We start from the raw sequence: 14,969 nt of genomic DNA on the forward strand, positions 1-14,969 counted from the left end.
TATATTTAATTTATTCTAATTTTTTTACAATGAAATTTAATTATAAAATTTAAAATGATGTAAGAAGTCAATTAGAAACTATAAATATAAAAATTTAATTACAAATTTAATAAAATTATAGAAATCGACAGAAAGTTTTAAACACTGATAAATTTACTAAAAAAAACGAAATTAAAATTGTAGCAATAAAAGATATGCTCCATATGACGAAATTATCCAAACCCTAAAAAACTACTTAAAATCTTTAAATTATCCTTTTTTAAACCCTAATTTTCTTTATCCCTTTTCTATCCCCAGTACAAATACTACTAGCAACACAATAATGTTATAAAATTATCAAAGACTAATTCAATCAAAGAACTAAATCTTAAAAAATTTGTTTTGATTTGATAATTTTTTTTATCATCAACCATGCAACAAAAGACTCTAACAACCTTGTAATATTGATTGAGAGGATCAAAAGAGACATCAATAATGGCAGTGTAGAGAAAGCAATAGTGGCAGGGTCGCAAGAAGCTAACATAGTGGTAGAAAAAAGGGTTGCAGATGATGAGGGAGTGATAGTAGTGGCCGACTATGATTCAAACAAGGCCATGGCTAACTCCAATGACAGAAAAATTTGTAGTAGAGGATGGTAGGAGGGAGGAGGAGGGTAGAGCTGGAGTCGGAAAGGAAGAGATTGTCATGGCAGAGGGAGTAGCAAATGACGGTGAATATGAATTTGAGCAAGTGCTTAACCTTCAGTGTCTATCTCCTATCAGCACAAAACGTAGCAAGACATTTATTAATGACCTTTGCTTGATCAAGGTTAGCTTCTGAAAAAAGAATGTGGTCATCCGCAAAGCACATATGAGATAACTTCGACCCATCTCCTTTTATATGGATGGGCTTCTAAAATTCGTGACCGACAGCCGCATTGATGAGTTGAGAGAGCCTTTCAATACAAAGGACAAAATATAAGGAGAAATAGGGTCTCCTTATCTAATACCTCTCGCAGGAGTGAATTCATTAAGATCCTCACTATTTCATAAGACTCTCATTCTAACATTAGAAATGCAGTGAAGAATGAGATTAATGGTATAGGAAAGGAACCCAATGTCTTTAAGGGTGTCTTCCACAAAACTTTTCTTAAGCTTATTATAGGCTTTTTGAAGGTTAATCTTAATAGCCATCCAATCTTTTGAGCTTTTTTATTTCCCATGAAATAAATCATCTCTTGAACAATAATGATATTATTAGAACTATGCTGCTGAAGACAAAACTACATTTGGTAGGCTGGACAATCTTATTCATAAGCCTGCGCAATTGATTAGCATGAATCCTGGTAACCACTTTATAAAAAATATTACAACGACTAATAGGACGCATTTGTCTGGCCCTAGTAACAGGGTCAATTTTAGAGATCAATGTAAGGTTCCCACATCGGTTGGGGGGAAAACGAAGCATGCCTTATAAGGGTGTGGATACCTCTCCCTAGCATGACGCATTTCGACGAGTGAGTGTGGGGGGTTTCGATTATCATCCCTAACGTCAAAGGCAAAATCGTGAGGCCTTATGTGCTAAAGTGGACAATATCATGCTAGTGGGTGGTCTGGACTGTTACAGATGGTATCAGAGGCGGAGTTTGGATCGATGTGCCAGCGAGGGCGCTGGACTCCCTTAGGGGGGTGGATTGTAAGGTCCCACATCAGTTGGGGAGGGAAAAGAAGCATACCTTATAAGGGTGTGGATACCTCTCCCTATCATGACGTGTTATAACGAGTGAGTGTGGGGGTTTCGCCTATCATCTCTATCGTCAAAGGCAAAACCATGAGATCTTGTATGCCAAAGCAGACAATATCGTGCTAGCGAGTGGTCTGGGCTGTTACAATCAGAGTGATAAGGGTTTCATTAATCTATCCAACCTTCCTTGGATCCAATACAATATATTACACCAGAGAATACAAATCCATTCCAACATAATCCCACTGGCTTTGATAAAAAATGGGTTGAATGCCATCTCTCTCTGGCACTTTAAGACTCCCCATATTAAAGGTGGCTTCCTTAATTTCTAAATTAGTAACCATGCTGCCAATACAGTTAATCTCCTTGCCATTAAGATTGGAAAAACAATTATATAGGACAAAAGGAGCTCTCGGTAGAGTATCCTTATCTATCTATGAAAAAAGTTTTAGCTAGATCCTCCAAGAGACTAGGTTTTGTGATCAGATTGCCTGCATCATCAACAAGAGAAGATACTTTATTCCATCTTCTTCTAACTATAGTTGATCCGTGAAAGTATTTCATGTTACAATCTCCAACCGCGATTTACTTGCACCTAAATTTTTGGTACAACAAAAATTCTTTATGGGCCAACACCTCTTTATATTCACTCCAGAGCTGTTTTTGAAGATTCTCAAGGAAATAATTATTGCTAGTAACCAATTTGAAAGCAATGCCTTGAAGTCTTCTTAATATAGTTCTTTTGTTTTTGAAAATGTCCCCAAACACATTTGTATTCTAGTCTCTAAGATAGCGTTTGTTTTAAGGTACTGAGACAGAGACTGAGAGACTGAGACTCAGTATCGTGTTTGTTAGTTCAGAGACTAGTACTAAAATTTCTGTCTCTGTCTCTAAAATTTCAATATTTCAGTACTTCCAAAAAGTAGGGACACATGGGACTGAAATTTTTAGAGATGGAAACTGAAATTTTAATAACATTTTATACCTAAAATACTTTCATTTCAATTAATTAATTCCAATTTTACTCTTTGTGCAAATTAAATTAGAGTTTCATTCTTGTTTCAATTTTATCTCCCATTTTGCACCAAACAGAATACTGAGATTTATTTCAATCTCTGTCTCTTAGTCTCTATCTCTCAGTCTCAGTCTTTCCATCTCTGTCTCTCTACCAAACGCTACCTAAGAGAATTCTTGAAACTCACAGTACCACTAGTCCAAGAGGAAGAGACATCCCAGAAATTCATGACCAAATTATTGAAATTCGGGTGTGACAGCCAAGCCGCCACAAATTGAAAAGTTCGCTGATTCCTGTTATGTATAGAAGTAGCATAAGGTTGCAGGCAGATGGGGGGTATGGTCAGTGCAGTAATTCGGCAAATGCTTCAAGATCCCTTCCAGGAAAGTTAATTGCTAATCTAAATTACTCGAGTCTCGATCCAATCTCTCGACAAAATTTCCCCTTTTCTAAGTGAACGACCAACCAACAAAATCCAGATCAACCAGCTCGCACTCAGAGACGCATCTTTGGAAGTCAGAGCACGCATTATGCGTAGCATTCACAGAATCCCCTTGACGCTCATAGGCATGGAGGATACCATTAAAGTTACCTAATAAACACTAAGGAAGGTTTATATTTCCATCCAGGGATCACAGCTTGTTCCAGAGATTCCTTCTACTGATGCGTTTGGGGCTTCCATAAACCATAGAGAGGAGCCGAGGAATCAAATCAACACCAATAACCTAGAGATGAACCAACTGGCAATTTTGCTCTTAGACATCAATTCCATGTACCAGAGTCCCAAAGGCACCAGACACCACCAGAATGTCCATTGGCTTCGACAATGAAGGAGCTATCAGAACCAATTTTATTTTTGATCTGTAAACCATGCACTCACTAATTTGAGGTTCTAGCAAAATCATGAAATTAGCATCATACTCCTTTCTGAGGTCTTTGATGAGAGAGTGGAAAGTTTTGCTATCGGCACCCCGGCAATTCCAACAATAACATTCATGATAACAAACTAAAAGGAAAGAAGTCACCAACGACTAAATCAAACCTGGGCATGAGGCCCCGACTTGTCGTGTTTCTTACCCAGGGAATTATCCCTCTTTTTTCTTTCTTGTCACTAGAATCAAGCATAATCACATCTGTAGGTCTTCTGAGGTATTTTCCGGCATCAAGGTCCCCACGAGAGTCAGCTGAGAGCCAGAGGAACTTGCATTAATAGTAAATGATTATTCTTTACTGCAAAACTTTCCTAACCAGAAAGGCTTGCTTCATAGCATCATAAGCTTTATATTGTTCCTTTTGAAGATGTCACATATAATTTATCACTACCCCTTTCATGTCTTTTGCTTTTGGAGATTTCTTCTTTGGAGTCACAGGAATATGGATCTTGGAACCTTCAAGAGAGGGAGGTGGAACCTTGCTATTAGGTTTAGAGGTGGCCAGGTGGGTTTCACCCCTTTCTCAGTACTGCGGGCATCAGTTTTGTTATGAAGGCCCTTTTTACTACTTTGTGAGTTTTTACCGGCTCCAACCTGTAATATTTTTTTTAGTAGATTAACTTTTATTGTTCACAACATGGGCTTTTCAAGGACCAGGCCCATTAGAAATATTCAAGGCCACGATGACATTCTCATGCATGGAATTCTTAGACGTAGTGTCCGTTTCTTCCTCGTGCAAGATATTGAATCGCGAGCCGTTAGCATTAATGGGCATATCCCCCTCATCATCTCTTTCGTGATTTATAGGAAGATCTTGATCAATCATACCTTCGATCTTTCCTTAATTATTCAGGATACTTTTTTGCCTAATATGGCGTTCGACTAATATCCAAGGCCCAAAATTAGGAGGAGCTTGATTTCCTCAAGGATCACTTTCAATGTCTTGGTTCTTTCCATTTTGGTTATCATTTTCACCGGGGATTTGATCTCGAGAGTCTACTTTATTTTTTTTTCACGGTCGACCTCCTGGTTTACCGTCTTCTCCATCAAATTATCAGTACATATATTTGTCTAATGACCATATTTGTATTGGTTGGTTGATTCTTCTCAACACATGGAGTAGCAATCTCTATGTCTTTATTTAGTTGATTCAAGTCAACGTTAGATCTAATTCTAACTCTTTTAGTATTACGTTGCACCAAATCTTTTTTCTGTTTAAAAATTCTAGTAGATTTATATTCTTAAAGATTAAAAAAATATATTTAAATTTTTAATTTTTTTAAAATTTAGACATATTGATTCTTAGGTCTAATTTGTTCTATTTTAAAAATTTTTTCACTTGTGCATAAATGTATTTGTATATGAGTCTATCAGACCCAAATGAATATAAGATCGGTGTGTCTAAATTTTAAGAAGATTGAAAATTTAAATGTATTTTTAAATTTTTAAAAAATTTAAATGCCGGGAGGTCAAAAGGTCTTTGCCAATTTCTCTAGTTTGTAAAACGAAAATTCTCGTATTTTATATATTTGATATAAAAAAAGAAAAAGAAAAAGAAACGGAAACGGAAAAAAGTTGTGCTTATTTTGCAGTGTTCCCAGTTACCGGCGAGTTTGGACTGGCCGCAATCGTCGTCGCCAGCCTTCTGTGCTTCCGCCTCTGCCAGTCTACAGAGACCCGAAATTATCTCAATTCCAACATTCAAACATTCGATATTGGTTTCTCCAATTCAATCTAAGAAATCTGTGATCCTCTCTCGAGTTGGGGTTTATCTCAAAACCCAAAATCAAACCCAATCATGGAGGCATTGGCGTCAAACCCCCGAAGAAGCACTGCCTCCAACAAACAGCAACAAGAAGCGAAGATTCCGAAACCCCAACGACCGAACCAATTTCCATCACACCGGGACGCGGTGCACGTGTCCCCAAATGCGAGAAAACTGTGCGAGCTGCTGACGCGAACCCCTCCTAACGACATCGAAACTGCCCTAACTAACTGTGGGATCCGGCCTTCCCAAGATGAGGTCCACGAGGTCCTCGGGCTGTCCTACAGCGTGCCGTCGTCGGCCGTGAAGTTCTTCCGGTGGGCCGGGCAGCTTCAAAAGCACTCGGGCCATGCCTGGAACTTGATGGTGGACCTGTTGGGGAAGAACGGGGTGTTTGAGTACATGTGGGACGCCATCAGGTCCATGAAGCAGCAAAAGCAGCTGGCATTGCCCACCTTTGTCTCCGTTTTCGAGAGCTACTGCACTGCTGGCAGGTTCAATGAAGCCTTTATGAGCTTCGATGTTATGGACAGGTACGGCATTCAGCCCGACGTTGTTGCCGTCAATTCCCTCCTCAGCGCCATCTGCCGCGAGGACAATCAGACAACCGTCGCATTGGAGTTCTTCCATAAGATCAAGGGCAAGATTCCGCCCGACGGGGATACTTTCGCCATTTTGCTGGAGGGCTGGGAGAAGGAAGGAAATGCCGCCAAGGCCAAGAGCACGTTCGGCGAGATGGTGGTTAGAATTGGTTGGGATAGGAAGAACATGGCTGCCTACGATGCTTTCTTGATGACATTGGTTCGTGCATTGCAGGTTGATGAGGCTGTCAAGTTCTTGAAGGTGATGAAGGACCATGACTGCTTCCCAGGTTTGAAATTCTTTACCAATGCTCTTGATATTATCATCAAGCAAAACGATGCGGCTAATGCTGTCATTTTGTGGGATGTCATGCTTGAGAGTGCCTTGGTAGTGCCTAACTTAGTAATGTACAATGCTGTCATTGGCTTGCTTTGCAATAACAATCAGATAGATCACGCCTTTCGCCTGCTCGATCAGATGGCGTTTCAGGGTGTTTTCCCTGACTCCCTCACTTATAACATTGTTTTTGAGTGTTTGGTGAGGAACAAGAAGGTTCATGTGGCCGAGAGGTTCTTCAACGAGATGGTGAAGAACGAGTACCCGCCCACCAGTACCAACTGTACCTCGGCCATTGCAATGTTCTTTGATCGTGATGATCCTGAAGCAGCGCAATCGATTTGGACTTACATGGTTGAGAATCATATTAAGCCGCTCAGTGATGCTGCCAATGAGGTGCTACTTGGTCTTTGTCAGCTGGGCCGGCTCTCGGAGGTGAAAAGGTCAGCGGAAGACATGCTGGATTGGAAGATCATGATATATGAGTCCACAATGGCAAAGTTGAAGGATGCATTCTATAGAGATAGTAGGACTGCGAGGGACAGATATGACAGTCTGTCCAGGAGGTGGAAAGCTCATGGCAAATTGTAATTTAGACAAACCTTTTCTTTTTGTGTTGAACTTTTCAGTATATAGCCATCACTGACTGAGATAGTGTTAAATGAGTTTTATCCTTTCACTCCCTCGCAGTAAGCCCTTCCCTTTGAAATTCTTTTGCATCGGGAGTTATTTTTGCTGTCTATAGTCTTTTCTTCCATTCATATTACATGTTTATGTTAAATGTTTACAGGTGGTCATTATTCTTGATTCTTCTGTCTTCTACATGTTCATGAGGTTGGTATTTTTGAAGTTGGCAACAGTGCTACTTGAGATGAACTTCATTGAGGCCCCTGAATTGTAGTTTCTTTGTGCGTGAGGATTTTGAGTTTCCATATATTATGGAGTTACCATAATATGAATTGCTTTGTATGAGTGAATAATTTGCTTTGAAAATAACGTTAGTATTTTAGCTGGAGGTTAAGTCTTCACCTCAATGGTAGGGGGTGATGACTTGTGATGCGGTAGTCACAAGTTCAAATGCTGGAAATAATCTCTCCACTTGTGGTAGTAAGGTTGCAAATAGGCCTACCTTCCTTAAACACCATCCACTGGGAAAGCCTAATGCTTTTACAGTTCTGCCCAGCTTTATCTTTCACTCATTCACACTCTGGTTCTCTGGCTTTTTTTTATTTGTATCACCCGTACAACCATGGTGGGGTTTCTATATTTTCATTCTCCAGCAATTTCCCCCTCTTCTTTTACTCAAAATGCTTTAATATGTGAGCTTACCAAGCTTGGCAATTTTGTTTGCCTTCCATTACAGTTCAGATTGCAGAAGTACTGTGATCTAATACTCATGAAGTATTAAGTTTTACAAAGGGGTAGCAGCATATCTGGTTACTATTTGTTATATGGAATTTTTACTATTTATATGTGGATCTTGAATGCAAACGCCTCATGTATCATGTCCTGTCATTTTTGTTATCACTTGGTGATGCAAATGGGGAACATGGTATTGAGGATCCAACTTTTATAGTTGAAGGATAAAAGCTCCTTTAGTGGTCTGCATGCCACTCTGAGGGTCTTGTTTTCTTTTAAGTTTGGCAAACTTAGAAGGAAAAGTTCAATACCAGATGGATACCTTAGATATTGTTCTTCAATTTGGAGAGATCATCAATTTATTTTTGCAAGTTTGCCATGCTCTTGAAGAGATTAAGAATTGATTGACAGGAGCAATCTTTCTCCGGAGCCACAGGACTTAACAATAGTCCTTGTCTCTGTTTTGGTTAGTTTGTCTTTATCTTCCATTTTTCTGATCTTCAATTACCTTTGAAAGTCGTCCACAAGATTGTGCTGTAAATGCCAAGCCCAGGCAGTTGTCATTGCAAATATTTGACAAGCATGAGCAACATTAGATGGTCAACAGTTGGCGCAAGGGTTGATGTTTGAATTCTCACATTTTATTCAAGGTTTCCTGTTTAGTTATTCTTGTGATTTGTGAATGTTCGGAACGGTGATCATTCTTATAAAAGCTTTACTTTTACCAAATGTAAGCGTGAGGCACTAGTGCACTAAACTAATGTCAAGTGCGGTCTGTTTATTCGGTTTTCAGTATCAAATTATGCACAGGAATTATCATTGTTTGTACGATGTTATGGTTCTTTCTATAGTTCACACATTCGTCGCTTAATGCGTGCAGCTATCGTTGTAATGTATGATTGAATATGTAGTACAAACTTGCAAGCAAACTGTTATTAGTTACCTTGGTTTGTTCTATTACACTGCACTAGTGAAAATTTTCATGGATAAAGCTGATTCGTTTCTAGACCTTATTAAGGCTTCTCATAGTTTGCGAATCATTCTGTTAGTTTTGTACCCTTAACATTTATGCGTCTGATAAAGCAATTGCTGCTTTTTTATGTAAAAATGGTCTAACTAAATTCATGTATATATATTTTTATAAAACATAAGTTGTACTTGATAGAGTGCTTAATCAGGTTTAAAGAAGAGGGGGAATTAGTATATAACTGAGTGTGATTCATACGCGTTACATATCCTAGACATAAGATTTGCAGTGTTTATTTTGAATGTGTAACTCTGGAAACAGTCACCTAAAAATAGGAAAACGTTCTTTTACAACAAGCTTGTTTTTAAAGCAAGGGGGAAAATGTATATTTACTATTTCTTTAAAAAATTTTATGCGAGTGTTTGCTACTAAGACGTAAAGATAAGATGTTATTTGCTAATCTAGAAGTGTGTATAAGGTTGTAAATTGTAATTCTCCCCAAGTAGGAATATGTACTAGTTAATATATGCTTTACGCATGCAAGTGTGGACCCACTTATACTTGAGAACAGAATTTGCTATGAAGGCAGAGTAAGAAGAAGGATTTTGCATCTAGCAATGCAAGTTTGGTATTTTACCTTTTCACAATTAACATATAAATCAAGATTCCCAGTTCATGGGTAATATTTGCTATATGGCTATTGAAGTTTCTAATCATATAAACAGTAGGAGAATCATAGTCTCACAAAATTTGAATATATTCTTAACAAATAAACTTGTTTTTTCATTATTTGGAAAAGAGTGTATATTAATCCTCTTTCATATATGTACGAATTTTACATTGAAATGATTAATCCATCTCTTTTTCTCTTAAAATAGTGGAAACAAATTTATCATTTTACACAGTAAGATTATTTTATGACATGGTTAGGAATTTAAAATATATGAAAATGCTAGAAAATGAAATGGGATATAGTAATTTGCGCACAGGATCAAATGCTTTAAAGTTGGGAAAGGAATTAAACGAAGATACTAAAACCCCATTGTAAATAGAGTTAAAGAACTCAAATTGTTTATGTGCTTCATGTTCTGAAGCCAAACTACTCTCTTTTCATCACAACACAGAACAAAACAGAGAGAAAGCAGAGCAGTGGGAAAAAGAATGTTTTAGTCTCTCAAGACTGATTGATTCATGCTCTATGCCTACGGCTTTCAAGAGAAAACTCGATCTCCATCGGCGGCAGGGCCGAACGAACCCCTTGATCTGGCTAGCAGCGATCCTATGCACCATCATAGCCATAGCAGTTGTGATTGCAGGGATAGTAGTTTTCATCGCATACTTGGTCATCCATCCAAGAGTACCTGTGATCAGCATCACCAATGCTCATTTAGACCTTCTCCGGAACGACTACGCCGGCCTCCTCCAGACACAGCTCACAGTCATTGTGAGGGCTCACAATGGCAATGCCAAGGCTCATGCTACTTTCTCTGACATAAGCTTCAACATCAGCTTCCAAGGCCAAGGCATAGCCGTCCTCGTTGCGGATTCTTTGGAGGTTCCTAAGAATAGTACTAAGGATCTTAACTATGTTATTCAGTCTTCTTCCATTCCTTTGACTCCTGATCAGATGGAGAAAGTAGATGATTCTTGGAAGAAGAATGAGATTGCCTTCGATTTCAAGGGAAATGCAAGGACTCGGTGGAGGATAGGGCCTGTAGGATCTGTTAAGTTCTTGTGCCGCTTGAACTGTCAACTCAAGTTCCATCCTTTGAATGGCAGCTACATTCCAAATAGGTGCACCTCAAAATCAAAATGAATCTCTTCTTATTCTCCTCCTTCTTTCATAATTCAACTTACATATTCTTAGTTTTCTTGCCTATGTAGATATTATTTCAGCTAATAAAATTCAGTATCTATTCTTAGATTCTTTGCTTTTCAAGTAGATTGTCATGTTTTAATATTTCTTCATGTGTAACTCAGCAAACATGTCTCAGTGTTTCATAATATATTTCCGCCATGAAACCCTTCTCCTTTTATTTTTATATTTCGACTAACAATAAAATAGAGTGAAAATTGAAAAGAATTTTTTTTTTGTTGTACTTAAAAGTGAGAAAGTTTGATATATTATTTTGCAGAAATTACAAAATAAGTTCATCTTTTATTTATTTAATTTATTTTATAGTTAATTTTAGCTGGCCAACTTTATTATTAATATTATTTTTGTTTTCAACTTACACTCAAGTAAGCAAACCAAGGAAGAGGGAAAATATTACGAAATTTAAATTGAGAGTTAATATTGAAAGATTCATCCGGAAGGAAAAGACAAGTAAAATCCAGATCCTTTCTTTAACGTTGAAAAAGTGTCAATGATTTGCACCTTTTGCTTCTTTTTGGAAACTTTCTAGTGAAGCTTTGCTCTCTCGAGCATATTGTAGGGTAAGTATTAGGTATTTGGCAATGCCTTTGTTGTTAAGTTTAATGGTAACACCTATATTGTTTTTAATTCATTTCCCTCTTTTTGGATATCTCTAATATATTAGTATTTTAATATTTCAACTTTCAAGCTTGTATTATATATTAAAAAAATTGAAAATAAAAGTTGTTATAAAATAAGGGATAAACAAGAAGACAATTACTGAAATTGAAAAAAGAAAAGATAAATTAAAATTAAAAAAAGTTTAAAATTAAATACAAAGAGAATTATTTTATTTTTTTATTTAATTTTTTGATAAAATAAGATAAAAACTCACTTAACTTAACTTATTCACATCTAGTTCGTAATTGAATCAAATGGACTTGTTACGGTAGGTAACCGGAGATTAATAACGCGGATGGCGTTAGGCGGCCCAAGTGTATGATGGAGGAGGACTCCGGGCAGGTCCGTGACTCGGAAGGCTCCGTCCGACTTGTGCTCGCGTGTGAATGGGGGGTGGTACCTGCAAAGACACTCCGATGCCTAAGTTAGCAAGAGCGTAAGCAGGTCTTAGAGAGTATTGGACTTAGAGATACCTGAGGGCGTGTCAGTGTATTTATAGAGATGAGCCAATAACCACCGTTGGTGTAGTGCCGTATCTTTAGGGTGGTAACCGTCCCTCCAGGGTATGAACAGTGCCCCTACTTGAGCCCAAAGTCTCATTAGAGTTTGGGTTCAAGTATCTAACTCGGGTTCGTAGCCGACTTGTGTGGAGGAAGCGTGGGTCTTATAAACCGACGTGATTTTTGCGACCCTTCGCTTCTGACAGTTACGTCAATTCAAACGTCGTGTCCGTTGAGGGATCATTTAGGGATTGAGGGCTTTGGTAACGGTGCAGTCTCATTAATGACTGCCTCGCTTTTTACCATTATGCCCCTTAGCCCTTCTTATAAATATTTTCCCTCTCTTTCCATTTTCCGTTTCTGCAATCTTTCAAACTTTCTCCTTATCTTGTTCATACTGCATCCTTGTGTTCGAAGACTTCTGTTCTTCTCCAACCTCCATTTTCGGATAAAGGTTAGTTTTGCTTTTTCCATGTCATGCTTTATGTTTGCATGTTTTGCTTTGCGAGTAGATAGGTTGACCCGTAGATTCTAGTTTTGAATCTCTCTTCTTTGGTGGCCGTGTTTTTTGATTTTCTTTTTTCTTTTTCCTTTTTGTAGGTTTTCTGCCACTTTCTTCTTTATATAAAAAATGGCTTCTGTAGACATTCTTTCTCAGTGGGTTGACGATACGGTCCTTGGGGAGGAACCGTTGGTTGACGCTGAGTTCATCACCCACCTTCGTACTCATCATAGGCTCTGTACTTCGGATGAGGACGAGCCCAAATATGAACTGATAATCCCAGGTCCTGAAGACCGGGTCTGTTTTGGGAGAGTTGATGAGGCGGCCCCTCACTTTTTCTTTATGTATGAATGTATGATCACCCGTTTGGGTGTTTTTCTTTCTTTCTCGGATTTTGAGATATCCGTTTTGCACCACTGTAAGGTTGCCCCTACTCAACTCCATCCCAATTCCTGGGGTTTCTAGAAGATTTACCAGTTTATAAGCCACGCTCTGGACTTCCCGACTTCCTTGAGAATCTTCTTTTATCTTTTCCATATGACTAAGCCCTTTAGTGGGCTAAACAACAAACAACAATGGGTATCCTTCCGAGCCATTCAAGGTCGGAGGATTTTCACCCTTTTTGACGAATCCTTCCACGACTTCAAAAACTTCTTCTTCAAGGTTCAAGCTGTAGAGGGTCACCACCCCTTTTTTCTGGACGAGCATTCCTTCCCTCGTTTTCCCCTTTATTGGCTGCCGGCCACCCCTTGTGAAAAGATTGGTCTAGATGACCTAGACGAGGTGGAGGCGGCCATTGTGGGGTTTTTCCGAGAAGCATGGGGGAAGACCTCATACTTAGATACGAGAAAAATCCTTCAGGGGACGCCAACTTTTGTTCAATCTCAACTAGGTAGTGCATGCATTCTTTATTTCCGAGTTGTTACTGCCGACTTGTATTTTACCGACTTGTAACTTGGTTCTGTTCGGAGCCACCTTACCGCTTTGGCCGAGGAGAGCTTTAGGGCGGCGGGAGTTTGTGGCAAACTTTTGGATATCTTCGAGAAGACTCCCCTCAGCTCCTTGGGGACTACCTCAAAGGTTGCGGAGCTGGAGGAGAGGCTTCTCATGTTTGAAAAACATGAGAGGGAGTTGAAGGCGGAGAGGGATAAGTTGAGGAAGGAGAGAGATGACCTTCGGGAGAAGGAGAGCCAGCTGCGAGCCCAATGTACTATGGAGGTGAATCTCAGGAAGGCAGCCCAGGAGAGTTACCAAAGCCTATTTAAAGATATGGTGGAGGTGAAGAAGGATTTGGTGAACTCTCGGAATGCTTATGCTGACTTGGAGGACTCTATCGCCGATGGCGCCGAGGAGTCTTGGAGAATTTTCCTGGAGCAAGTCAGAGTTATTGCTCCCGACTTGGATCTTTCTCCTCTACATCCTGACAAGGTAGTTATTGATGGCGCCATCGTTGATCCTCCTGTCCCCGAGGTTGTTTCTGAGTCAGACCTGAAGACTCGGGGGCAGAGGATTATAGAGTCTCCTCCTCATTCCAAAGATGCTCCGAGTTCTTCAACCCTTGCTCCGACTTCCTCCTTGGCTCCTCCTTTCGGTCCTGGTGGCGTTCCTCCTGGTGGTGATTCCTCTACTCCATCCAAGAAATGACTTCTTTTTATTTTTGTGGCTATATGGGGGCCCGGCCTGTGGGTCCCCCCTTTTTTAAACTTCTATTTATTTGCTGGTGGTTGTGAACAATTTGCTTCTGGCCTTTTAAGGCCGTAAACAAAACATTCTGTTTGTTGCCCTTTTTGGATAAGGGTTTTCTAATCGAAGTAGGTGCCCTTTTTTGGATAAGGGTTTAAGTTACTTTGCGCGTGTACATGCTTTTCCGTTTTGAATATGTTTGATCTTTTTCGGAAAACCCTTTTGTTAGCTTGCATTGTTTTCTCGAGCCTTTTTCGTGCAAAGACTTGTATGCAAACTTTAAACTTTTCAGGTTTTCATATCCCTTTTGTTATCCTTTATACTCAACTTTGCTATAGTGAGCTTTTATGACTTAGGTTATTTTTGCGATGCGTTTCCCTTATGCTCGGTTCTTCACTCCGATTTACGGGTTGAAGTACTTTCGAGCTTTTTTTCTCTGGGTTCTCATTTTGACTTGTGAGTCGGATTGTTCCCGAGTTTACGATCGGCTTATATAACCTCTTTACGCCGACTTGTACCTCGTCGTTTTATCCTGACGACCATGTTAGGTCGATTCATGGGATTTTCACGCTTTGTCGAGCTTAAGTCGGCGCGTTTAGAAAGACTTATAAGAAATAAAGGAGGATATTTTAAGAGAAATATAGTGATAAGAAAGATCTTTATTAATCGGGAAGGTACCTTTTTGCTACTAAGGGTCTTGACAGCATATTTTCCCTTAGCCTCTACTATGATGCCTCGTTAAAAACCCCTCTCCAGAAAAAACCCTTTTTTGGGAAAAAATCATGAAGCTGGGAAAAGAGTACATCAGGGAGTAGAGTTCGCTTTTAACTGTAGTACCTTTTCATGTTGCAAGCATGCCACGACCTTGGTAACTCAGTGCCATCCAGGTCGGTTACTTTATAATAACCTTTCCCTAACACTTCCTTGATTTTGTATGGCCCTTTCCAATTTGCGGCGAGCTTTCCATCTCCTGACTTGTTGACTCCAATGTTGTTTCTGATTAGGACCAAGTCATCTACGGCAAATGTTCTTCGAATGACTTTCTTGTTGTATCTGGTAGTCATCCTTTG

The 14,969-nt window shown here is 39.3% G+C and overlaps 2 protein-coding genes across 2 annotated transcripts; both read left to right on the plus strand.

Moving 5' to 3' along the window:
* Window positions 1-5,217: 5,217 nt before the first annotated feature.
* Window positions 5,218-7,159, plus strand: LOC127745631 (pentatricopeptide repeat-containing protein At1g77360, mitochondrial-like). Its single transcript, XM_052258679.1, has one exon. The coding sequence runs from the start codon at window positions 5,468-5,470 to the stop codon at window positions 6,941-6,943; it is 1,476 nt and encodes a 491-aa protein (XP_052114639.1). The 5' UTR covers window positions 5,218-5,467; the 3' UTR covers window positions 6,944-7,159.
* A 1,633-nt stretch (window positions 7,160-8,792) lies between these two features.
* Window positions 8,793-10,635, plus strand: LOC107478672 (NDR1/HIN1-like protein 12). Its single transcript, XM_016098807.3, has one exon. The coding sequence runs from the start codon at window positions 9,877-9,879 to the stop codon at window positions 10,492-10,494; it is 618 nt and encodes a 205-aa protein (XP_015954293.1). The 5' UTR covers window positions 8,793-9,876; the 3' UTR covers window positions 10,495-10,635.
* Window positions 10,636-14,969: the final 4,334 nt, after the last annotated feature.

This window comes from Arachis duranensis, chromosome 1 (genome assembly GCF_000817695.3).
Source record: "Arachis duranensis cultivar V14167 chromosome 1, aradu.V14167.gnm2.J7QH, whole genome shotgun sequence".
In the NCBI taxonomy this organism is placed as follows: Eukaryota; Viridiplantae; Streptophyta; class Magnoliopsida; order Fabales; family Fabaceae; genus Arachis; species Arachis duranensis.